Genomic DNA, 26,305 nt, shown 5'->3' with positions numbered 1-26,305 from the left:
ATAGGGGGACTAGTGTACATGGGAGGGGTATATTTCCCAGAATACAACACGAGGGGAGGCTGAAATATGACGTTTCTATTTAATCATGGTACCATTAGGGAGGAGATGGGAAGAAAGTGCTAAGCTACCCGAAACATAAACCAAGTTGGCATTTGCGCTGCACCGGTAAATGTTTTTTTGTGTTGTAAATGTGTTTCTCGTGGAGCCCTGAAACTTTTACTTTGTCAATTTATCTGTTTCGACGGGAGATTTATCGATGGACAGACAGTCAAACTAACGTTAGCTGGCTAGCTAGCACTACGTTAGTTCACAGATTTTTAGCTAACGGTAACGTTGCCTAACTTGTTAGCTAGTATCGTTCGATATCTAAGCATAACATGCCCTGCTTGTTGTTTTACTCTGCATGCTTAGTAGCTGCTTATCATGCACTTGTTCATTGGTATTATAGCTAGTCAAACGTTGATTAACGTTAGCTAGATTGACATTATTTCCAACGAACAAAATCGTTCAAGCCAACGTTACGTTAGCTACACGTTAGCAAAATAGCATTGTCAACAAACAAAAAATAGCTGTCACGTTTCCATTTGAGTTAAACACTTTTACATAGCATGTTAACTAGCGAGACATTTACATGTTAACGTTAGCAAACTAGCTAAGTTATTTCATTGAACTGTCATGTCGATCGAAGTCAACTAGCTAACTATTGATCTATTTATTTAGCTAATGTTATCAGGATGGAAGTTGGTTGTCCTTGCAACGCTAAAGTTAGCTGCCCAACGAACGTTAACTACCTAGCCAAATAATTACAACTATTCACAAACGCGCTAGCTTCTAGTGATGCCGTCGCGCTGTATGGAGCCTTTAGTCAAAAGGCGAAATCACAGATGAGTGTGACATGCCATCTTTAGATTGTCTCATGAAAGTGTTTGTAAATATCGTTGGTGTAATACACACTGTCCATGATAAATCAACTTTGGCTGGCACCACTGTGCTGTCAAACGAAATCAGGAAGTTCTAGAACTGATTGTCATTGAAAATAAGAATTTGTTCTTAACTGACTTGCCTAGTTAAATAAAGGAAAAAAAAAATTAAAAACTCCATGGGTGGCGAGATGGTTAGTGCCATACAGAACATTCAAATGAAACCAAATCTAATGTTATTTGTCACATGCTTTGTAAGCAACAGGAAGACTAACTGTGAAATGCTTACTTTACAACCCTTCCCAACAATGCAGAGAAGAAAAGATATAACAATAACACTAGGAATAAATACACAATGAGTAACTTGGCTATATACACAGGGTACCAGTACCGAGGCCATGTACATATAGGCTCCCTATGTATATATGGGCTCATGAGCAGTCTAAGGCACTGTATCTCAGTGCAAGAGGCATCACTGCAGTCCCTGGTTCGAATCCAGGCTGCATCACATCTGGCCGTGATTGGGAGTCCCAAAGAGCGGCGCACAATTGGCCCGGCTTTGGCTGTGGTAGGCCATCATTGTAAATAATAATTTGTTCTTAACTGATAATATAGGTAGAAATTAAACAAAAAGTGTGAGTGTGTAGGTAGGAATAAAGTGACTAGGCAACAGGAGAGATCATAAACTATCAGCAGCGTATGGAATTAGTCAATAGTGTAAAAGGGTCAATACAAATACTCTGGGTAGCTATTTGGTAAAATATTTAACTACAGTATTTAGTCGTCTTATAGATTATGGGTAGAAGCTGTTCAGGGTCTTGTTGGTTCCAGACTTTGTTCTTCGGTCCAGCTTCTCGTGCGGTAGCAGAAAGAGCAGTCTGTGAATTGGGTGGCTGGAGTCTTTGACAATTTTAAGGGCCTTCCTTTGACGCCGCCTGGTATAGAGGTCCATTTGGGTGTTATTGGATTTATTTGCTATTTTTTAGCCACTCTGACACATTTTCTACATCGAATTAGTAGCCTTCTGCAGTTGAGTTGGCTCCTTTTTGGAAATGGTTCAAATCTACCCATATAACAATCATACTCAGGCTAATTCATACAACAAATTCCATTTATAGCTACATCAAGACATTATTCCAATGCATCGTAGAGAATAGATGAGTTTTATCATTTTACTCCAGCATTAGGGAACAGGTATAACTGTCCACCTTTTAGACAAGTGTTTGTTATGGTGCTATGCATGGCATGTTTGAAGATGACGAGTAGCCTACACTATACCACTTTAGGCTATAGATTTGGTGGTTTTTAACTGCTACTGCCAGAGAACTGTTCAGGTATCTTCTCTAGCTGCATTCTCAACAGTTAGGTGTTTGCTTCTAGAGCAAGTGTTCCATGCTTGTCTTTGACATAAAAATAGCTGCTCTCCATTGTCCCACTTTACCTACCTTTTGCAATACTCAACCAAATAACTTTCCAAGTATCTATATTCTGCTCTTGGAAGGTGGAAAAATTATCCTCAAGTGTCAAAGCCTTTTTGTTTTTCCCCTCAAATTTCCTGTTTACAGTATTTTATTTGGAGTCACGTAGGCCTTCCCCTTTTGGCCAAATAGCTACTGCATTAGCCCAGGTCACTGACTGAAGCTAGGCTCTAGCTACTTTCATTGCAAGGAATCATAATTTGTTATATTCTTTACTTCAATGGCTCTAGACGTAGCAAGCAGAGAGATTGTTTTTGTTAACTGAATTGTTTTGAAATTCAGAACGAGGTAGGTCAGCACTCACAGCCCTGCATTTAAAATTAACACTTTGATTTTGAAGGGGCACAGCACAACTCCTAATAGCCACCACCCTCACACTTTCCTGTCTGTCCTCCTCTGTGCAGGAACAACTGAGCACGCCGTCCTCTGTGCACACTCATCCACCAGAGGAGGCCAGCCCAGCCGGGACCATGAGCGAGCGTGGTCCTCGCACGGAGGCCTCCATGTTTTTGCAGGTGGAGGTGGACCGCCTCGAGCGCGATGACAAAGAGGACAACGATGAAGACAAGATGGCACACTACGACGACGACAAAGATGACGACGACTTGATGTCGGCACCCTCGGGCTCCCGCGTCTACGACCGCACTACGGTGCTCATCGAGCAGGACCCCATCCGGCTGGACGAGGAGGGAGAGGAGGACCATGGACACTGCGTCGGGGGGGACCACGACGATGGGGGCACTTTCCTGGTCGATGAGGAGGAGGAGGAGGAAGAGGAGGAAGGCTCTATGACCTTCATGGGCGACCAGGACGGCATGTCGCAGGGATACGTGCATCACACCATCTCGCCCGACCAGATCCAGTTCATCATCAACCCGGGGTCCATGGCCATGCCACGCAACATCGAGGGGGCCACCCTCACCCTGCACTCGGAGTGTCCGGAGACCAAGCAAAGAGAGGTATGTTGGCTTACGTGCCCCCTCCCCGCTGAAATGCGTTATGTGACGCTGTGTGGAGGTCATACAGTGTGTTTTAGGGGATCAGTTTGTGCAAGGCGCAGAATCACTAATCTTGATCACATAATGAGTAGTCATTTGGAAGGCAAGGTGGTTTGTAGATCAGGGATTTTGCACTGCCTGATTTAAATGTACTTGATCTCAACACACAATTAGCCTAGTGTGTTGTGTTAAGTAAAAATTATAGAGACCCCATGTTGAAAGGGAGCAACGTGAGGCGTGAGCAGGGAGAGTAAATTCACTGGGTGAACGAAATGCTTTGATTTGCCTCGTGAGCTACGTTCTCCTCAAGACCTTTCTGCTTCCACATGGTTTCAGTGGTGTAAACTCCTTAAGTAAAAAATATTTAGAGTACTACTTAAGTCGTTTTGGGGGGTATCTGTACGTTACTATTTATATTTTTGTCGACTTTTACATTTACTTCACTACATTCCTGAAGGAAATAATGTACTTTTTACTCCATACATTTTCCCTAACACCCAAAAGTACTAATTACATTTTGAATGCTGAGCAGGACAGGAAAACAGTCGAATTCACACACTTAAAGAGAAAGTCCCTGGTCATCCCTACTGCATCTGATCTGGCAGACTCACTAAACACAAATGTTTTGTTTGTAAATTATGTCTGAGTGTTCCCGTGGTTATCCGTAAATAAATAAAAAATGAAAAAGAAAAAAATCATGATTAATATAAGTCATTTTTACTTTTGATACTTAAGTATATTTAAGACCCAAATACTTTTTGACTTTTACTCAAGTAGTATTTTACTGGGTGACTTTTACTTGAGTATGACAATTGGTCCTTTTTCCACCACTGTATAGTTTTATATGAGAAATGTTTAACCCCTCCTCTGCTGTGTACAGTACAGCACACATAGTAAATGACTCATTTGAAGCTTGTGTAGTGTCATTATTTGTGTTGTACTTTATGATGGCTGGTCTCGTGGCTTCAGACTTTACGGCTAGCTCTTAATCATTGTGTAAGGCATGCTGGTCTGCAAAAGAGTACAATGGAGCTTGTTGGGTGGTTGCACCTCGAGGCTATTGTTTCCTAAAATGCAAAGCAGAACCATAACAACAGGCTAGCTCAGGGTCGCACCAGTGGTCAGTTCAACACTACTCCTAACCAATCACTATGAGGCCCGGCCAAATATTGCACCCTCAATGCAACAAAGTTCCTGTTTGTTACCAGGGTCCCCCTTTGTCACCATGTTGGCCAGTGCCATTAGGGTCCTTGTGCTGTCTTTGTGTTGAGTGCTCTGCTGGAGCCAGACCACTCCTCCCCCTCCTAGCCTAGCTACTTGCATGATGTCATTGAGGGAGAGAAAATGCATTTTGCTTACTTACAATTGGATTTATGAAATCTCCTCTACAGACTGTGAGCCAAAGATGCAATCACCCCAAACTATTGTTCCTCTCCCAACTCATGATTTGGCATACATTCATGTTGCTTCTCCAAAATGTGTGTCCTCCTCATTTCCTTTTGACATAATTGCAGATGTGGATGCCAAACATTGCAGATGTTATTTTCAATGTGTCTCTAGCCTAGGTGTTCTAAATGTCTCAATGCAACACAAAGCAGTCCTTAGCATACCATTTGAGTAGGCCTTGGAGAATTCTTAGCATACCATTTGAGTAGGCCTTGCAGAATTCTTACATATCATTTCAGTAGGCTTTTCAGCATTCTTTTACATACCATTTCAGTAGGCCTTGGAGAATTCTTACATACCATTTCAGTAGGCTTTGCAGCATCTAGTTCCATTAGACACTCTGTGTAGCCTACTACTGGAGAGCTCTTTCCCCGCTGTGCATGTGGGAGGCGATGGCATGCCAATCTAGTTAACCTGTGTGATTTGAAGTGACGCTGCAGAAGTGGGGGAGTCAGTCGTGAAGCTGTGGGGGTTGAATAACAATACAGTACAGCTGATACGCTGTAGCAGCACTGCAGCCAGGCTCCTCACTGTGTGGGGTGCATGTTCATGCTTCTTACTTCCCTTCCTTCGCTCTTGTGTTAGAATTGTTTTTGATATAATTGCACTCTTTATGCACATTCACAAGACCTTACACACTCATGCACACACACACACTCACTTAATTTGCTCACACAAACATAACATGCACACATTTATTCTGACTCTACACACATGCACACATTCATCATATACGCTGCTACTACTCTGTTTATCATATGTCCTGATGCCTAGTCACCTTACCCCTATACATATCTACCTCTATCACTCGAGTACACTCCCTGCAGATTGTGAATATGGTATTTGAATTGATCCTGTATATAGCTTTTTACTTTGTCATGTTCTATTTCTTGTTATGTTTTTTGCGCTACCTTTATGTTATTTTTACAACTTTGATATTGATTACTGCATTGTTTGGTTTAGAGCTTGCAATAAAGCATTTCACTGTACTTGTGCACATGACATTGGTTGTGCTATTCATTCAGGTTTGTCAGTCATTAGGCCTAGTATCGCCAAGGGACGGGTAATGCTGGTTTGTATTCATTAGTGCACAATGTAGCAAAACATTTTCCAACGGACAAGTTCAGGTAATCCTTCCGTATTTCAGTCCGTTTTATTCCGTTTGGTCCCTGATGAATATGACCTCTGGCTGGGGGTTCTCCTTCTTAAATATAGGCCAACAGTTGTCTTAGCCATCTCCCGCTGCGTTTCTGTTAGGCTCCAGTGATTTGTAGTGTCATGTGGAGACTGCTAGTGGACCAGTTGTCATGGCTGGAATCCATCCTTTTGGAGAAATAATAGAGGACCGCTAGCTCAAAAAAAACAAAACTTGAATTGGACAGGCTGCCTCACTATTGTCGAGTAGGGCCTCTCTGTGTGCAATGTGGCTATCCGGGAGTTACGTAATGGGATGTAAGCTGTTGTTGACTATTTATTAAGGGAAAAGAGTGTTGTTTTTAGGAGGTCAGGGCTGGTTGACTTTCTCTTGAAATTTGCGTAACAAAGCGTTTTTATTTTCTTTTTACCCCTAGTCCACAACAGGATCAAGGAATTAAGTTATGGGGTATAATGCTATCTCTGAAAATAGATTTGTTTTGATGGGGGGGGTAAAGCTTGGATGGGAAGGCTTTGTGTTGTGACAATGTAGGCTAGTGTGTTCTATGGGTATACGAAGGAGGGGAAAGGAGCCAGCTTTATTCTCTCCCCGGGGCCTTTTGTGTGAGAGCAGAACAGAGCCATAAGACAGACAGACACTGCTGAGTTGAAACACGGTGCACAGCAAAATCAGTCCAATAGAAATGGATGGGGGGGGTCAAGTCACTGATGTCATGTGCGCTTACCCGCTCATGCACCATGTCATTGTTGCCTGTGTAAACATACCCCGTTTGTTTCTCACTCTGGCTCTCATCCTATCGCCTCTCCTCCTTCTCAACCATGTTGGAGGATGAGTTGATCCAAGCCCCCCCCCTCAGTCCTTATTATCCAAAGTCTTTTGAGAGGCGAGGAGAGATGTCACAAAGAATCAAGGAAAGATTAATTAAGAAGAAGTAATTGTCGTCTTGTTTGTCACTCAGGTGAAGCGGTACCAGTGTATGTTTGAGGGCTGCACACGGACCTACAGCACGGCGGGCAACCTGCGCACACACCAGAAGACCCACCGGGGCGAGTACACGTTTGTGTGCAACCAGTTGGGCTGCGGCAAGGCCTTCCTCACCTCCTACAGCCTGAAGATCCACGTGCGCGTTCACACCAAGGAGAAGCCCTTTGAGTGCGACGTGCAGGGCTGCGAGAAGGCCTTCAACACTCTGTACAGGTGAGGCACGACTAACACAAAGTTTACCAGCTGCATGTTGAAATATTCCCAGACATGCTGACTAATCGGATGGCTATCTATCTACAGGTAACTGCCAAGATAAAGGAAACGCCAACATAAAGTGTCTTAATAGGGTGTTGGGCAACCATGAGCCGCCATAACAGCGTCAGTGCACCTTGGCATAGATTCTACAAGTGTCTGGAACTCTATTGGAGGAATGCAACAGCGTTCTTCCACCAGAAATTCCACCATTTGGTGTTTTGTTGATGGTGGTGGAAAACTGTCTCAGGCGCCGCTCCAGAATCTATCATATGTGTTCAATTGGGTTGAGAGCTGGTGACTGAGAGACACACACACACCCTTTAAGCTCTTTCAAAGTTACTGAGATCTCTTATTGTAGTCATGGTAGCCAAAATAATGGGCAACTGGGCATTTTTATGTATGGCCCTAAGCATGATGGGATTTTAATTGCTTAATTAACTCAGGAACCACACCTGTGTGGAAGCACTTGCTTTCAGTATACTTTGTTTCCCTCATTTACTCAAGTGTTTCCTTTATTTTGGCAGTTACCTGTATATGTAGGCCTATACTAAAGATGGATAGATAATAGATCAAAGGTAACAGGTAATAAAGGACATGTAAAATAGATAATAACTAAGATAATAGATACAATATTTAAAAAAAACATGTACAGTGACTAGCCTACACTTGGGGCCTAAAATGTATTTTTCGGTCCATCATCCACAGCCACTCAGATTCTTTACCATAAGAAGAAAAAAAAAAAACAGATGACCATGCTTGTTAATTTTCTTAAACAAGAAATGTATTAGAAGTAATGTGGTATATTACTCAATTTCATTATTTTATCCAAAGTGTTCAGCAGCCTCTTTAAGGGTGGAAGGTTTAACGTGGTAATGGGGTCGAGTCACACGTGTCTGTGATTTGGGATCAGACTAGGGTGTCTCGTCTGTATCAGTTGAAGCAGCAGACTCAACTAATGTTGAAAAACAACCGAGCTTGTGAACAAAACAATGTAAATAGCCAATAAACACGAGGACAAAGACTAAATTAGACACATTTTCTATTTTTACCCCCCCGTCCCAGTAAGCAAAATCGTGTTTTTAAAAAAAATTAAATAATTCATACATTGAAGAGACGTTCAAATTAGGTTCTGAATGAAAGGTGAAAATGTACTTATTTTCCTGATGTTGAAAATACATATTTTACAGATGTTGAAAATGTCTTTTCCGGATGTTGAAATCAGGCAATTGTTTTGGTTTTGATTGAAAGTCTAAAATAAGTCATTTATAGCTGTCTATGTTTGGTCCCAAATCAAGGCTGGTTTAGACCTTACCAAATCTGAACCAAACATAGATGGTGTGTTGGGAATGAACAGGATAAATATTTTGCGCCCTTGCCTTCAAAAAGTGGCCACTGCTTATCAAAAGGAGGCATCAGCGCTCACCTAAAAAGCCAATATGCCACTGGTTGAGAGAAATTGTCATTATTTTTGGGCAGAAATAAGTTAGGTTTTATGTGTAGTTGTTGGAGGTGCATCTTGGCCAGTTTGGTTCAGAAAATGCCGCCCTCGTCAATCTGCCGCCATAAACGGACGCCTAACGAGCGGGCTGGCCGTGTGTTTGCAGTGCCACCAAAAATGAATCTATTAGCCCTTCACTCATTGCGCACAGCTCCCCTGCCAGGCAGTGTTGCTACACAAGGTGGGATATTGGATTAAAACAGCACAAATAAATTGGAAACGCTACTGCAGCATCTTTCGAACCCTCAGATGCTCATACTTGACTTTTGACTATTTTTATTTGCGAATGTAACGCTCTCACTGTAGAGCCATGCAAGTTGTTGGTGAAATAGACATTCTTACCTGTCAATCTAGATCTACCTGCATGTGGCAGGTGTTGAACTTATCCCCTACCTACACCCATTCAGAGTTATTCTTCCATAGTAGATTAGCAAACAATGTGTAGGTTTAGGGCTGTGACACTCATGGTGTTTTGGTTGACTGTTATTGGTCAACTAATTAATCGATGTCACGGTAATAACTGTTCTAATAGCAAAACTTTTCCCATCTTCAGTCAGCTGTTAGTTCCACAAAAAAAACGGGCTATTTTTATGACGGTCTTCGTCCATAACTGTCAATTACTTAATTTCTTTCTTCATTCAGTCTGAGATTGCATAAAGAAGGATGTATCAAAAAAAGAGGATGTGCTTGCTTCTCTTATCTACAGCACAGTTTGTCTGTAGGCCCAAGCGTTTTGTCAGTCCAAGTACTGAACAGTGCTTTTATGCATTGTTGGGTGTTCTAGCCTAATATCAAATCAAAGTCCAATTTTATTAGTCACATGAGCTGAATACAACAGGTGTAGGTAGACCTGACAGTGATATGGACTTTGTTTTATCTCCCAATTTAGTTTTCTAATTTGACTGAGTTCTTGATTTTGTAGTGTCTGCTGCATTTAGCTTCTTCGGTTTCGCACTCATTGAAGGCATTATAAATGGAGGCCCTCAGCCAGGCCAGTAGTAGGCTAGTCAGCCAGTGGCTCCAGTGTTGACATTGAACCGAAGGCCACTGAGACAGGCGGTGGTGGAAGCATGCCACCATCGACTCCCCTGTCAGGGTTCATTCATCAGCACAGCCAAACCAATGTGTAGTTTCCCCCTAATTTTGGTTTTCCATTGCTTCCCCAAATCAACATGACCCTGGATTGTGTCCTTAAAGTTTTTAAAGCAAGATTAGGTTGTTATTTTCCAATTTGGTCTCTTTCTCTGGAGTGCTACCTAATCCTCCAGGCCCAAGTGTTCGCACGTTAAGTCTGCTGTGTTCTAATGTTTTTGGAATGTTTATTTAATTCAAGACGGTGAGAACATTTTCAGCAGCTCAATATTTTTGCTCTTATTAACAGAGCCACGTTTCCACTTGGAAGTAGGCCTACCATTTTAAATGTCAATTATATTTGTAGTAAAGGAATAAAATCCGATGAGAGGAGCGCACCATTTTTTACCCTTAAGTTTTTGATTTTATACTGTAACTATCCGGTCCGGACCACTGCTTCCTGCTTCTCGATTGGCTCTCGTTCACTGAGGTTGAAAACATAAACAATAGTACACAACTTCACGTCCATGCAACTTTTTGGGGGGGGGGGGGGGGGGATTATGACATGGTTAGAGAGCAGTAATAAACTATCTCTAAGGCATGCTCTTCAAAAACGACAAGGAAATTGAATTTATCCCCCAAACGTTACACGTGGCTCCTTTTTAAATCTTCCCCCGTGGTTGATTGTAATTATCTCCTCTCGGCAGACTGAAAGCGCACCAGAGACTGCACACGGGGAAGACGTTCAACTGCGAATCGGAGGGATGCACAAAGTACTTTACCACACTCAGTGACCTGAGGAAGCACATTCGTACTCATACAGGGGAGAAACCATTCCGGTGAGTTCTCCCGACTCCACGCACCCACTGTGGTTCATGTTTCACAAGGGGAGGAAGACCGCTGCCTTGAATATAAAGCAAAGGACATTATCTGGTCATGTTTGAATGAGGATGCCTTTTTACTTGATATGAGATCTTCTATGCATATAAACAAATGTGGGAAGAATGCACATTGAGGGGATTATATCTTTCATCTGTTCTGATTAGTTAGATATATGGTTTTGTATTTGAAGAACGGTGAGGGGCATGACACTTTGTGGCACACCAACATTTTTATGCACCGGCTTTTCTAATTTCCGCATTTTTAAGTTATTCTTCGTCAGCTTAATCTCCACATGTTTTTCTCTATTGCTGTTTGGCTAACATTGACCGATCATTTGTGTGATCTTCCCTCTAGGTGTGACCATGATGGTTGCGGCAAGGCGTTTGCTGCCAGCCATCACCTAAAGACACACGTGCGGACACACACAGGTACGCTTCACTACTTCTTCTGTTTGGAAAATCAATTCTCAGTCAAATCTCAGAATGACAGTCAACCAATCATTAATCCACATTCCACACCTCAGAGACAGAGAGTAGCGCTCAATATCTCAACATTTTCCAATATTTTATATTAGGAAATGATAGCGTTTGATTTAACATTACTTTTTAAACATTACTTGTTGATAGTAATTTCCCTTGGCATACGGTGAAGGTGACCCTCTTCCTTCCTCCCTTCTCTCTCGTCTCGCTCCCCCCGCCCTTACCCCTCATTCCTTCCCTTAGGGGAGAAACCTTTCAACTGTCCCAGCAACGGCTGTGAGAAAGCATTCAGCAGCCAGTACAGTTTGAAGAGTCACGTCAGGGGCCATGGGGACAAGGGCCAGCCCTTCAGTGTCACCCTCACTCACCCCCTGTCCGAGGTGAGCCATACATAAATCAAAGCATCTATTTCAGACAGATCATGTGTGGCTCATTTTTGGTAAGGGCATGGCGCTAGCAATGTCATAGCCATGGGTTTGATTCCCTCTACGGGCCACCAATTTTTTTATTTTTTTATTATGAACCTACTGTTTGATAAAAGTGGCTGAATAGAGTGTATTGTTATTATTATTAACATGGATTAGCCTGCAAAGTAGTTTTAAGATATCCAGGTTTTTTTTTCATGGGTAAACTAATTTATTTGTACCTACAACATTGTGCCTGCTATCAGTACAGTCTGTACAGTCTGTTTTGAGTGTTTTTATGATCTACATTCTATCCTAATGCATTTTTATGACTTTAGACGGCTTTTGCTCAATAAAGGAAGGCTTCTTGGCTTCTCCAATATCTCGTTCTGTTAATGTTTCTAGGCAGTGGAAAATGTAATTTGGGCCTATTCCTCTCTAATTACAGGATGCAAATCATTCACTGTGCCTCAGTGACTTGAGCCTCATCTCGACTGACTCTGAGCTCAGAGAAAACATCCACAATGTGAGTGTGCGCGCACTATTTCATCAGACCTTATTTGACTTTATAGGTCCTTCTGCTTTTGTCCATGTTATGAATCATTTATTTTGTGGTGGGTTACCATGACAGCAAAAACAACCATATTTATTTTGTTTCTGTATAAAGGATCAATAAAGATTTATTGTAAGACAGACATGCATTATTGTGTAATGCTTTGTTACATCTGTGTTACAGTCTCAGAACTTGGACTTGAACAATGTTACCCCCGTGAGGATCTTCGAGCTCATGTTCCAGAGTCCGGAGAACAGTATCAGTCAAGACGATGCACATCCTCACGGCAAGTACCCATCACAATCTATAAACTGTAACTCGGGTTGATTTCAGTGCATTTTCAGGCTAACTTTTGTATTTGTTAATATTTTTTCAGAGAGCCTTGTCGAAGCTTTTGGCCAGGAGACTTGTCAGTCCACCATGGGCGATGGATCCACCCCCATCTCCTTCTCATTCTCCCTGGTCCCTTCCTCCTCATCGTCCTGTTCCCACCCACACTATCACCCTCACTCCGACACCACCTCCACCACTGTCCTGGAGGCTTCCTCCCAGCTCCCTCTTAGCCAAACCCCCTCTTCCCAACCGCCAGCATCTCCTGCCACCATTAGTAATGTTACCGCAATCAGCTCCACCCAGCCCCTTGCCACCTTCGTACCCTTACCCACTGCCATGCAGACACCAGATATGCCTGCCCCCAACGTGGCGCTGCCCGTCCAGACCACTCCAATAGTGCCCTCTGCTGCGCCAGTATTGGTGCCAGGCCCAGCCCTCGCCAACGCGGCTCTGGGCACTGTAGTTGCTGCCACCCCCACAGAGACTGTGCCGCTGCCGGCCGTGGCTCACACACACAACGTGGCCAGCAACACCAACCCTGCCCTGGCGCCCCCAGCCTCTGCCCCCACCATCGCCCCAAGTCACAGCCACACCCAGAGCCTGCTGCAGCCCAGCATCGTCATGTCCGACCAGAACCTGCAGTGGATCCTTAACACCGCTGCCAACAGCCAACAGAACCCAGAGCAAGCGGTAAGAGTGCCGGTTTGACATGCCGGTTAACATTGAATTGATAGTTTGGTTGGGTGCTGATGCATTTGTGTGGACATCAATGTTGTTTGTTTCCAGCCACACGGAGGTCCAAAAGTGGAGAAGGTCTTCTTTACCACAGCCATACCAGTAGGAGGCAATTCAGGTGAGTTTTGTCCCCTACTTTTACCAGTGTGATCATTAACAGCAATAATGCTGCACTGACGCACATTAATAAATACTATAGTATACTGTAGAATAATATACTCCACACTGTAGTATCCCTTGATCATGTACAGTACTCACTATTTTTTTTATTTCACCTTTATTTAACCAGGTAGGCAAGTTGAGAACAAGTTCTCATTTACAATTGCGACCTGGCCAATATAATGCAAAGCAGTTCGACACATACAACGACACAGAGTTACACATGGAGTAAAACAAACATACAGTCAATAATACAGTAGAAACAAGTCTATATACGATGTGAGCAAATGAGGTGAGATAAGGGAGGTAAAGGCAAAAAAAAAGGCCATGGTGGCAAAGTAAATACAATATAGCAAGTAAAACACTGGAATGGCAGATTTGCAGTGGATGAATGGGCAAAGTAGAAATAAAAATAATGTTATAATGTCACTATCATTTTGTAGTATATGGTAAAACACTATAGTAAATACTACAGTAATGTCTGCAAAAACACTTGTTTTTAACTATAGAGAAACCTACAAATATTGTGTTCCCTTCAGGTTTTAGAAAAGAGTAGAAGCTCTGAACTATTTGTTCAGACCATGGTCCTACCCACCTACAGGTTATGGAAAATGTGCTCTTTTAGTATTTGTCCAGTAGGTTTCCTCAAGGAGAAAGCTCCCACTTTATGTAAATACTACAGTATACTAATCATGTCTGCACAACAACAAAAAACACTACAGTGAATACTACAATAAATTCAGCGAAAACATTACAGTAAATACTATAGTATGTATACCATATTATAAACTGATTTGGCAGAAAGCCGTGGTATTTCAGACCGTATACCACGGCTATGACAACACATTTATTTTTACTGTTCTAATAATGTTGGTAACCAGTTTATAATAGCAATAAAGCACCTCGGAGGTTTGTGGTATATGGCCAATATACCACGGCTAAGGGCTGTGTCCAGGCACTCCACGTTGCATCATGCATAATAACAGCCCTTAGCCGTGGTTTCTTGGCTATATACCACACCTCCTCTGGTACTACAGAATCATATAGTAAGTACTGTAGTATTTTTTTCATGTGGGGTAGCCTACCAATTTTTAATGAATCAGGATATTTAAAAAGCAAACTTGTCCGTCATTTAGAAAAGTCATCCATGTTGAATCTATTTACATGGCACAAATTAATTTGATGTCCCCGAGTAGCATTTGAATGAAATTTTGAATTACAAAGGATTGGATGTAATTATTGGACAGCTGGCTTGGTCTGTAGTTATGCTATAGCTCCTGTTTGTGTTCATTAGGGTACATTGTATTTCAAAGTGTTTTACAAAAGAAAACAAAAACGGGCGTTTCTTATTGAAGAGTTCACTGGGTTTTGGACCGTTTTCTTCTGTTTCGTGCCTAATGAAATGCAACCCTTGTTTTGTAATGTGTTACAGGCAACTCTGTCCAGCAGATCGGCCTCAGCCTGCCCGTCATCATCATCAAACAGGAGGAGTCCTGCCAGTGCCAGTGTGCCTGCAGGGACTCTTCTAAAGACAAGCTCTCGAACAAGAGCAGCAACGCCTCGGCAGCACCACAACAACAGCCCACAGTCCTCCCCGCTCCTCTACCACCCTCTGCTCCCGTGGCACTGCCCTTTTCCCCCGTTCTCCCCCCGGCACCCTCTTCCCCCTTGTGCTGCCTCCCACCGCTCACCTCGGAAGTGAACGAGTCCCCTCCTCTTCCCCAAACAGGAGTGGTACTAGGACCGGGTAGCCCCTCGACCTCTGTACAGACGTTCCCCCCAGGGGTGGCCACGGCGACCACCAACCCCCCTCCTATCACGTCCATGGTGGCCAAACCATCCGTGTCGGAATTCCTGTCCCTGCAGAGCCCCGAGAGCACGGCCAACATCGAGGCTCTGCTACTGGTGACCAGCAATGATGACTTCACTCTGGCCACCGCTGGCACTAGCACCACCACCAACCCCTAGTGGACACTCAGGCTTCGTCCCTATTCTCCACTCTTCTCTTGCATACTCCCAGTCATGGATTTAAAAGCATTTTTGTGTAAGCGTTGGGCAGAGGGAGTTTCTACCATTGTTAAATTAAAAGGAGTGTGCATATGCACACCAGGAGAGGATATAGAATCAGGACGCAGCCGTACTAGCCGATTTACCCACTACGCATCCGCTTTTCAAGTATTGTAAGTGAAACTTAATGAGGGGGCTTATTTTGAAATAGCAGCTAAATGCATGCCATTCAAGAAAAGTGTTCTAAATTAGCTGGCTCTCCGTCAAACAAGACAAGGTCCTAAGCACTGATCATTTGAAAGGCCCGAGGAACTATTGTGTGCTTCTAATATGGCGTGAAGCTGATTCCTGAGAGCAACAAAACATTGTCTATATCCATGTACTGTACAATAGTTCTTAACTGTAACTATTATGATTAGTTGGTAAGTGATTGACCAGAATGCACTGCATGTGAAGTGAATTGGAATTTCATCAACTATATTTCCTACAAGGAATTAGTGTTGCCATTCCCTTAAAAGCAATGTCTTGCTAATGCCATAATGTGAAGAGTAATTTCCAGTGTTTTACCTAAATTAGCTAGTGTAGTCCAGATCATTGTTTTGTCTTTTGTCTCACTTTGTTTGTTTTTTGTCTTTCTTTACAGGCATATTTACTAATTGAAAAAGATATTGCCTGTAACGCAATTTGCTTGCCTTTTAAATATAATTTAGAAGTAAATGCATTAGTAATAAGCCTATAACTTAATATTTAATTTGTCAATAATTTTTTATTTATTGGAGAGAGCGAAAATCTAAATCTCTGACCTTAGACTGTCATCAAGTCACAGCTTATTCATCATCATTGTAATCATTGTTAATTTATTCCACTTTTCGCCCAAGGTTTCTTTTTTAGTCCCCCCCCCCCTGTTACTGATTTTTGTTTTATGGAGCCCCTCTGTCTGTTTTAGAAAGCTGTTTCAACACAACGCAATTAATTATATATCAAGGTTGTCAAAAGTCCTAAATTGAGTTTTGGTCAGCAAAACCTTTTCACAATGAAGTCATGAATCAATTATGAAAATAATTGCTTACGACACTGTTTCTCTATGAATTATGACGCACTCAGGGATGCATCATGGCATATCTCATTTATACAGCTTGAGATTTTCCTTTATTTAATAACAGATTGTCCATTTTGACATTTTAGAAGGCAACTGCCCGGATGCCCATCGAGTGTAGTAGCCCCCTTTTTCGGCTGCACTCTCCCCTCTTTGTGCACCGTCTAATATGACTAGTTATCTGCGTTATTACTATGACTATTTAAATACCACTGCTGTCAGAAGGGGTTTCTGAAGGGTGTTGATGATGGTGTAAATACATTACATTTAAATATATGAACACTTATTCCTTCAGATTGTTTAAGAATGTATTTGTTTTGTATATACATTTTGAATATGTAGACTTGAACCTTGGAGACTAAAGACAATACCCACTGCGCTGCCCTTTGTCTTTGCATTCTGCCCCCATGCGGATGCTCTCACATCTTATGCAGAAGAGTTTTTAAAATTAAGCCTAATAATGGTTAGTTTTAGGGCCACTGGCTACTGTGCAGTCAACATAGTATTTATTTTCAAATGCAAGTGTAAGTAACTTTCTTAGAGTATATGACAATATTGTTTCACATGGGACATAATGCAATGATTACAACAAAAACAAAACAAAATTGCAGAGAAGGCATTATGCCCAAATATCATGTGTAGAGCAACCTAGCCTTACTACAGGATATCTCACTTGCTGTGGCTTACTGAGCAGTCTCCTTGTCTTGTCAATCTTTGCCTATGGCTTGATTTGGACACGCTGCTTGACTACGTTCTCCTGTTTATCTAGTCTTGTTCAATGCCTTTTAGCAGCTGTCTACAAGTGGACAAAATTACATTGAAAAGAAATGCTTCATGTTTTGTTTGAAGATTTAACAGATAAATGTGCCAACAAATCAAATGATCCCAATTATTATTTTTATGTAATTTTTTTGTGAAGATGTTACTGCAGAAATATACTGTAGACTGATATTGTTTCTCTTGATTTTTTTTTGTAGTACTGTATTGGAGACAACTTAATACTTTATTTTACCGATCACTACATCAATGTTGTAGTTGGAAATTAGAATTACATCAACATTTTAATTGCTACTTCACAGGCATTGATTGACAGCAGCTATCATGTTCTATTATTTAGCATGTAAAGGGTGACCGAGATCCAACCTAGGCGTCATCATGTATCATAGGATAACAGAGTACGCAGGAAATCTTTGTGTGGCAGACCTGAGTAAGAGAAATTTGTAAACTAACTTCCTGGCATTGGAAAACTTCCTGTTTTGAGATTTAACTGATACCAAAACTTGATGATAACCTGGAATATTTATTAATGTGTAGTTAGCACTTAAAATTGGGTCCACTAGAATGTGAATTATCAAATATTAAATAATTAGTTTCTTATTGATATTTATACTAAATAAAATTATTAACGCAACCATTTTTGAAAGATTTTATGGAGTTAGTTCAGAAAAGGAAATCAGTAAATTTGAAATAAATTCATTAGGCCCTAATGTATGGATTTCACATGGGTGGGCCTGGGCCCACCCACTGGGGAGCCAGGCCCAGCCAATCAGAATGAGTTTTTCCCAACAAAAGGGTTTTATTACAGACCTAAATAATCATCAGCTGTCTCGGTGGCTGGTCTCCGTCAATCCCACAGGTGAAGAAGTTGGATGTGGAGGTCCTGGGCTGGTGTAGTAACACGTGGTCTGTGGTTGGATGTATTGCCAAATTCTCTAAAACAATGGATGTGGCTTATGGTAGAGAAATGAACATTCAATTCTCTGGCAAAAGCTGTGGTGGACATTTCTGCAGTCAGCATGCCAAGTGCGCGCTCTCTCAACTTGACATCTGTGGCATTATGTGCCCAGCATAAGGTGCACCTGTGTAATGAGCATGCTTTTTAGTCAGCTTCTTGATATGCCACACCTGTCAGGTGTATGGATTCTCTTGGCAAAGGAGAAATGCTCACTAATAGGGATGTAAACAAATGTATGCACAAAATTAGAGAGAAGCATTTTGGGAGTATGGAACATTTCTTGGATCATATTTATTTTCATGAAACATGGGACCAACACTTTACATGCTGCATTAATATTTTTGTTCAGTATAGGTATTCCCCCTGACAATGCTGGTCAATAACTAAATGTATTATAAATATGAATCCTGACCCACCCCTTTACTGTCCTCAACATGTTCACCTCCAATTCGATGCATACCTATTTAAAGAAAAATATCTATGCAATGATTTGACTGCAGTTTTCCTTAAAGTACAAAATGCAACAACAAAAAACCTTACCAACCTTTTATGTCAATGTCTTGGCCAAAGTAATTCTGTTAAATCAATATTCAGGTTTGCTAATGTCAACTTTGAAGGCTCAACTTTCTCATTTGCGAAGCTCCATGTACGTAATCATTTTTGCTCACCAATCTTTCAGTATTCAACTTAGTGGTATGACCAACTTAGCATCCTATTTTGATCACCATGATCATCCATTTTATGTGAAGGTCCAATTTATTATGTGTGATGTATCATGTTTGATGTGGGGCTGTGAGCCTGGGCATTGAAATGTTTTTTTATTTTTTATTATTACCCCCATTGCTTTCCATTGAATTGTCTCTTTTTTGTTACATGTACTTGTTTTGCCTCCCATGTGAGTTATCTGGTTAAACACTAACTGGATTTGTTTCGGGAAAAAATACTACAATATGATTCTGTTGTAAGAATTATTTGTGTCAAATGTTGTACGCTGCATCTTTTTTTAAAGTTTTGGGTGAAAGACAATCATATTTTCTTGTGTTCTCATACTGTATGTGCTGTTTTTGCTCAAGTCATCTCAATTAACTTTATGTTAATCTGTAAGGGTGATACAAATTTGGACCCGATTTGTTAGACCCATTGTTCGAATTGAAAGTGCTGGTTCTACCTTTGCTAGAAGATACTGACCCTACTGTTATGCTTGTTTACACTGAGCTGCACTAGACTCAAAATGCAATCATGGTTACATTAAGGCACTGGAGCCAGCACAAGATATGGGTGGGAAAACACCTCAGTGCAGGGATGGGATATGCCACTGTACTCCAAAAAACTGCATTTTTTATCCTCATGCTAGCTAGCAGTAGCCACAGCAGCCATTGTGGAATAGCACAGATACCCACTAGTTACCACAACCGCAAAGTCTGAATTGGCTGTATTGTAAAACGTCATGAAAACAAGCTTTCTTACTGTAAGGAAAGGCTTAGGCATAAGATTAGCATTGCGGTTAAGGTTAGGTTTAAAATTACATTTTGGGGAGAGAAATGGAAGAAATAGGTGGGGTTTATGACTGAATTCATGAAAACAAAAACTTTGCTTTTCTTAATTTAAGGTAGGCAGTGTGATTAGGTTTAAAATCACAGTTTGGGAAGAGACCCTGCCCTTTCTATGTCTGTAGTAGCTACTGATGACCAATGGCACATCACATTGAACGAAGAAGCTAGCTGATTGGCTGACTGCCATTCCAAAATGGCTATGGTGAATACTGCTAGCTAGCAGGAGCACAAAAATTATAGTTTTCAGGGAAAACTAGCAGTATTTCAATCTTCTCTGTGGATCTGTGTAAAGGTCAAATTGAGTACAGTAGAATATCCCAGAGGTACGTTTTCCGACACTTACCTCGCACGAGCTCCACAGTGGCCAGAGCAGCAGGTAGCCTAGCGGTTAAGAGTGTTGGGCCAGTAATCGAAAGGTCGCTGAATCGAACCCCAAGCCAACCAGGTGAAAAACCTGTCTGTGCCAATGAGCAAGGCACTTAACCCTAATTGCTCTGGATAAGAGCGTTTACTACATTACTAAAATGTAAACGTAACCATGGTTCTGACCCCGGTAGAGCTTTTTAAACAAGGGTTGAGTCTGTCATGTTCAGCCTTTATGGAATAGATTTTACTTAACCTTTAGGTTATATTGTCAGGCGAATAACAGCTCAAATGGGGATTTATTTTGTAGCCAATGGTCAGATGCTTAGAATGGTGAGTTCATAGGTGCAAAACACTGGCGGAGGTTTTAAAAAAGCAGTTTGTATTTTGGAATTCTGTTCATAGTTAAGTACACATGATTATTTGAGCACTCAATATGTAAAATGAGGGGGAAACTTAATAATCCATAGGAATGTCTTCAACACCCAAAGAGTGAGAAGTTGTGAAGGATTTATATTTTTAAAAGAATGTATCATGTAAAATTGGTTTGCTTACGCTTGTTTTGTATGAAGTAGTATTGTATAATAAAGCAATTACTTTTTGAATTGAGAGCAATATAATACGAATCAAATCTTATCAAACGTGTCTCCCATTTTTGCCCAAGCAAAAAAGTTAGATAATCCATGATAGTTTTTATTGACATACAAAATTATTCACATTTCCACCATGAGTAAAATCAGTCACTTCGGAGCAGGGAATGATCCATCGCTAAGGTTCTTCTCCTGTGGAGTTCAGAGAGATACTTCGGTTTGGTGGTTGACACATTTTTCAGAGTTTGAAGCATGGAGAAACATACCCTTAAAATACCCAGCAGGGCCCACCAGGTCCTTCAGAACTGTGTTGCAAAGATCCATCTGTTCCTTCAGGGAGACCAACTGGTCTTGGATGTCTTCAAGTAACTGTGCTGACCAAAACAAGGAGTTTACGTTTAGGTAATAAAATTAAGTTAAGTCACCCTACTAACCAGAGACCAATAGAATGTAAAACCTCATAATTCAGTAAAGCACATAAATGTAGTTGACCATAAATAAGGTTATGAATTTTATTTAGATGAAGTGTCTGGATATCTTCAGTTTACTACCTCCAATTAAAGGTACTTTTTGAAGAATAAATTAAAGTCCCATTGCCAACCTGTGTGTTTAAACAGTCTGTCTCGTCATTTTGGGGAGCTGGAGCCCTCACCATATTATATACAATGGAAATTACATTACAGTTAAACGGGTATTTGTGTAGTAAACTGTTACCTAGAACCGACGTAATTTTTTGTTTCTCTTGAAAACCCCTGGCCTGGACACTTGTCAGTTACACGTGATATAGTTGTACGAATTAGTAATTGATTGGAGGCATTGTACAAGTTGAATAACTGAAGTTATCCTTGTTCATTTGATGTAATGGGCATGTACTATTTTGTTATTAGTTTGGATGAATATCAGCCACTTGCTATACAAATTACAAAGCACACTTTGACCTTGTTTATACTAATTTAAGTGGAATTTTATAAACGTTTAGCAACGCTGTGTGCTTTCACTTTAAGGAAATGCGTGTCATTGTTTTGAGGGCGTTACCCGGAAGACGGTCAATGTTATTTCATCAGCCGACTCAGCATGTAGCGCCAACACTTTCTATGAATACATTTTTTAAGTTTAGGTCTTACTTCATGATATTAAGACGCGTTTATAAGTCAGCCTTAGCGACCCGAGACGGAAGAGCTAGGTGCAAAGAACTGATGACTAAAATGCTGCGCTTGTCGCCGCAGTCCGTCATGAATGGACCATCTGCCCAGTGTGAGGAAAGATTACAAGGTAGGTTCAATATGTCACCATTGAAACTCAAACGCCAAGGTTCTACAATGAAAATATTCTAAATTGAATAGAGGTCATGACGGTCCATATGAGAAGCTAACTGTCATTCTCATGGTTTCATCTAAGTGCACGTGTTACACCGTACCCAAACCGGTGTTGTGCGGAAAAGCTCCCCCCTGACAGGATTCTACGTCCCCCCCCCCCTCGCGTGAACGCGCACGCGCTCGATACTTCATTGTTGCGACTTGCTTGAACGCGCACGCACTTCATTTTTTTATTGCTGCGACTTGCTTGCTTGTTGAGATTGATGATCACGTTAGGCTGCGGTTCATTTTATTTTTATGTCGATTTGATCGCGGAGGAGGCATTGGAAATGTTTTTCACGTGTATTTGTCTATAAATAAATCTCTTTTCTCCCATGTCTTATTCGACTAGTAGTAGTTCAGAAATGTTTATTGCTTGCCTACATTTTACTACCTCCTCTGTTTAGGGGCAAGGCAAGGCCCCCTTCTAATTTTGAGTAATTGAATAACATGCATGTTTAAATTTATTTTGCAACGCGCTAGCGGTGTGATGAGCATGTTAGGGCTCCCGAGTCGCGCAGTGGTCAGTTACTGCATCTCAGTGCAAGAGTCATCACTACAGTTCTTGGTTCGAATCCAGGCTGAATCACATCCGGCCGTGATTGGGGTGGCACACAATTGGCCCAGCGTTTGGCTGGGGTAGGCCGTCATTGTAAATAAGAATTTGTTCTTAACTGACTTGCCTGGTTAAATAAAGGTTACATTTTAAACATTTTTTTTTCATGTATTCTGCAATAAATAAATCTTAGACTTTTTGTCAAATGCTTTGCATTAGCCAAGTTCTGTTGTGGGGGAGGTTGTTGAATGTCTACTCGTGATGACATGAGCTGTTTGCATAAGACCATTCATTCCTAATGGTTTGCTTTTGAAGTGTAGATGGTGCTGAAATCCTGAATTCAACAGTGGAGGCTCTAAAGGATGGGCAAGTTGTGGCTGTGCCAACGGACACAATATACGGGCTGGCTTGCTTGGCTCAGAATTCCAATGCCATCAAAAAGGTGTATGACATCAAAGGACGTAAGGGTCAGAAACCACTGGCCATTTGTGTTGGAGAAATCAAAGACATTTACAAGTAAGCATGCATTGATGGTGTTCATATCATTGTTCTTGTGGCTCAATGTCTTGCAACATTCCTGACTCACACTATAGAGCCAAACTGAGCTGGACTGGCCATGTTACGCATCCACTGTAGTTGATCAAATCTACTTTGCTGGAAAGGACAAAGTGAAAATGAAAATATCGGTGCCAGCACAGTAAGATTTGGGTCGGCCCTATAATGTGAGAAAGGCAGTATTGCAACCTAGCCTAGATGTTACATTTTTGACCTTTTCCTTGTGGTGGCAGGTACTGTAAGGTGTCAGTCAAGGAAGAGCTGATAGGGGAACTGTTGCCTGGCCCTGTCACTCTAGTTCTGGAACGAGCTGAAGTTCTCAACACTGACCTCAATCCATTCACTCCGGTACGACTTCCATAGACACGGACCATTACACAGACAAAGACAATTCACTGCCCCTAATTGATGACAAATTATACTATAATTCATAAACCACTCAATTTGAAAATGTGTGCTTTTCTGCATGCTAGATTTTGGTCTGGCACTTCGTAAGTTATTTATTGCATGTATTGGGCTGTTGATGATGTGTTTACCTGTTCCTTCCAGTTAGTAGGAGTGCGCATCCCGGACCATGCCTTCATGAGACGCCTCTGCCAGATGTGTGGGGAACCTCTTGCCCTCACCAGCGCCAACATCAGCTCACACTCCAGCACTGTGGCTATACATGTATGTAGAGACAACCCACCGTGTGTGTGAGAACTGTTTTTATAACATGAACTGGAGGGGAGGTGGGACTGCATCATCTACAACCAAACAAGGTTTATCAGTGCATCATTTTTCACTGATGCTTAAAAGGACTTTGGCAAAATAGTTATACAGGGATTTTCTCCACAGGAGTTCCAGAATTTGTGGCCCCGGTTAGCAGTGGTGGTGGATGGCGGACCAATAGGAGACAAGAGTCGCTTGGGGTCAACAGTGGTCGACCTATCGGTGCTCGGCAAATACCGCATCATCAGACCTGGCTGGTGAGTAGTGATACTGGCCTGCTCAGGAGATTACAGGCCACTGACTAATACATTTCAATCAAGTTATGTTCAGGTAATTCCGTTGTGTTAATTGATCCAAGTTAAAAGTACATGAGCACATTTTTGTGAGTAGTAGTTTAAACATACAGCATAGTGAAAATTACCTGTGGAAGTGATAACCCCTTGCTCTTTTCTTTCAGTGCCTTCTCTTCCACAGTTGATGTGCTGGAGCACAAATATGGACTGTCAGAAGACACAGGGGATCAGTGAGGTTTGCCCCCTCCAAACACGCTGATTCGAACAACTAGCAAGAACCTGTGCTTACCATGGCCAAATACAACTCTGAATGCCTGTAACGCTGAGGCGAGTGACGAAATTGAAATCACTCATCTTTTTAAAGGAAGGACAGTCCTTTTGCACATTGCAGGCTATTGTGGAAAGCTCTGGGTTTCACTTAAGGGATTTGTTTTGTATTTCTTGGTTATTAGTTGTCCAAGCATTCTTGTTTCTATGGGAAAACCCAGGGCACTTAACTCAGTCTTTGCTTTACAAATTTACTTTATTGTGTGGAAACTAGGTTGTTTTATTCAAGCATGCTTACACCCAACAGAAGACCCCACTCTTGCCTCCTCTCTAGTGGGTTAAAATGGCAGACTTGGCACAGAGTAATGGTTGGAGTTCTACCCTGTTACTGTCATTTTGAGCTATGGCTAGGTTAAGCAAAGCTACTATTTAATTGAGTTATTTCAAGTGTCTTTTTCATGCATTTCTAAATCAAGCCTGTGTTTTATGAACTGATTCTGGAGTTTCAGGGCTGTGAACATTGTTTCAATGCATTTTATTTTCATGGGGAATTTATTTAACATGGTTTGGAACAAATTTCAGACTGAGGCTGCATATACACAGGCAGCCCAATTTCTTTTCTTTTTTTTGAACAAATTGGTCTTTTGGCCAATCAGATCAGCTGTGAAAAGATGTGATTGGCCAGACCAATGGGTGGGGAAAAAATATTAGAATTGGTCTGCCTGTGTAAATGCAGCCTGTTAGCTGTGCTCTAGTGTATTATTGCGTGACGGTTATGAGAGACTGACTACTGGTTTGTATAATGGACCAATGAGAGTATGTTGAGAATAAATGGCATGCATTATGCTGACCATGATGGCTTGTGTTGGTTTTCTCTCCTTGCCTGTAGTACTGGGTTAATGTCAGTGTGGTGGATGAACTACTTCAGAAGCTCCCGTCAACAGAACTCTCCCAATTGCTTTTTTTTTTTTTTTGTGTCTTCTCACACATTGGGAATGTAGCTGGTCAGTATTCAGCAATGCATATACATTAAGGAGGTTGCCTAGCGGTTAAGAGCATTGGGCCAGAAACCCGAGAGGTCGCTGTTTTGAAAACCCTGAGCTGGCAAGGTGGAAAAATCTGCTGTTCTGCCCTTGAGCAAGGCAGTTAATCCCCAAAATCTACTGCTCCCCGTGCGCCGTTGATGTTAAGGCAGCCCCCCGGTACACTTCTGATTCAGAGGGGTTGGGTTAAATGTGGAAGATGAAATTTGGTTGAATGCATTTAGTTGTGCAACTTCGTAGGTTTTCCCTTCCCCTGCTAGTTTGTTAGAGAATGATTTAACAGTGACTGTGTGGACTGCCAAGCTGGATCAACACTGCAGCTGTAAGTTGTTTTTCCTCACAGAATGGATAGTCTTTGTTTTAAAGAGAAGTCAGAGGGTACATCCTTTTATTCCTAAAATGTCTGTTTTAATTTTAGTAATGGACAGCAATATTTCAGTAAGCCTAAGTACATATAAATCATACACACTGCATTTATCATTCATATTCCAGTACCCAGCCTGACCTGACTATACATTTACATTTCCTGCACATGAGAGTGACAGTTTATTTCTATAAAATGTCAAATTATTTTTAACTGACAATGTCCCGACTGTAATGTTGATTGAATCTGAAAAACTTGTTTTGAACAGATTGCATTTATTGAAACTGGTAACTGCTCGACTTAAAATATGAAATTGTTGAATGTAGTTTCTCTCTGGTGGTGGTGGTTGTTTTCTGTTTTCAGATAAACGGAAACTGCTGTGGACATGGCGTTTCCTCTTGGCTGAATTGGTCTGGCTGCAATCACATGCTCCGATACCCCAAAATCTCTGTGAAACCACTTATTC

General features: G+C 41.5%; 2 protein-coding genes and 1 non-coding gene across 3 annotated transcripts; all 3 read left to right on the top strand.

Moving 5' to 3' along the window:
* On the top strand, window positions 1-20,716 carry LOC135520075 (metal regulatory transcription factor 1-like). Its single transcript, XM_064945396.1, has 11 exons — window positions 1-165; window positions 2,803-3,357; window positions 6,957-7,195; window positions 10,514-10,645; window positions 11,043-11,116; window positions 11,411-11,547; window positions 12,020-12,097; window positions 12,308-12,410; window positions 12,501-13,147; window positions 13,244-13,310; window positions 14,784-20,716. The coding sequence occupies exons 2-11, from the start codon at window positions 2,869-2,871 to the stop codon at window positions 15,317-15,319; spliced, it is 2,502 nt and encodes an 833-aa protein (XP_064801468.1). The 5' UTR covers window positions 1-165; window positions 2,803-2,868; the 3' UTR covers window positions 15,320-20,716.
* On the top strand, window positions 13,961-14,013 carry LOC135521432 (U7 small nuclear RNA). The gene has a single exon (XR_010452568.1). It is a non-coding gene; the product is annotated as a U7 small nuclear RNA (small nuclear RNA).
* A 231-nt stretch (window positions 20,717-20,947) lies between the features above and the next one.
* LOC135519654 (threonylcarbamoyl-AMP synthase-like) lies at window positions 20,948-26,223 on the top strand. Its single transcript, XM_064944894.1, has 6 exons — window positions 20,948-21,060; window positions 22,922-23,122; window positions 23,395-23,509; window positions 23,711-23,830; window positions 23,999-24,129; window positions 24,330-26,223. Exons 1-6 carry the CDS (start codon window positions 20,948-20,950, stop codon window positions 24,397-24,399), a joined length of 750 nt encoding a protein of 249 aa, XP_064800966.1. The 3' UTR covers window positions 24,400-26,223.
* The last annotated feature ends 82 nt before the right edge of the window (window positions 26,224-26,305 follow it).

Source organism: Oncorhynchus masou, chromosome 29 (genome assembly GCF_036934945.1).
Source record: "Oncorhynchus masou masou isolate Uvic2021 chromosome 29, UVic_Omas_1.1, whole genome shotgun sequence".
NCBI lineage: Eukaryota > Metazoa > Chordata > Actinopteri > Salmoniformes > Salmonidae > Oncorhynchus > Oncorhynchus masou.
This window is presented reverse-complemented; position numbering and strand designations above follow the sequence as displayed.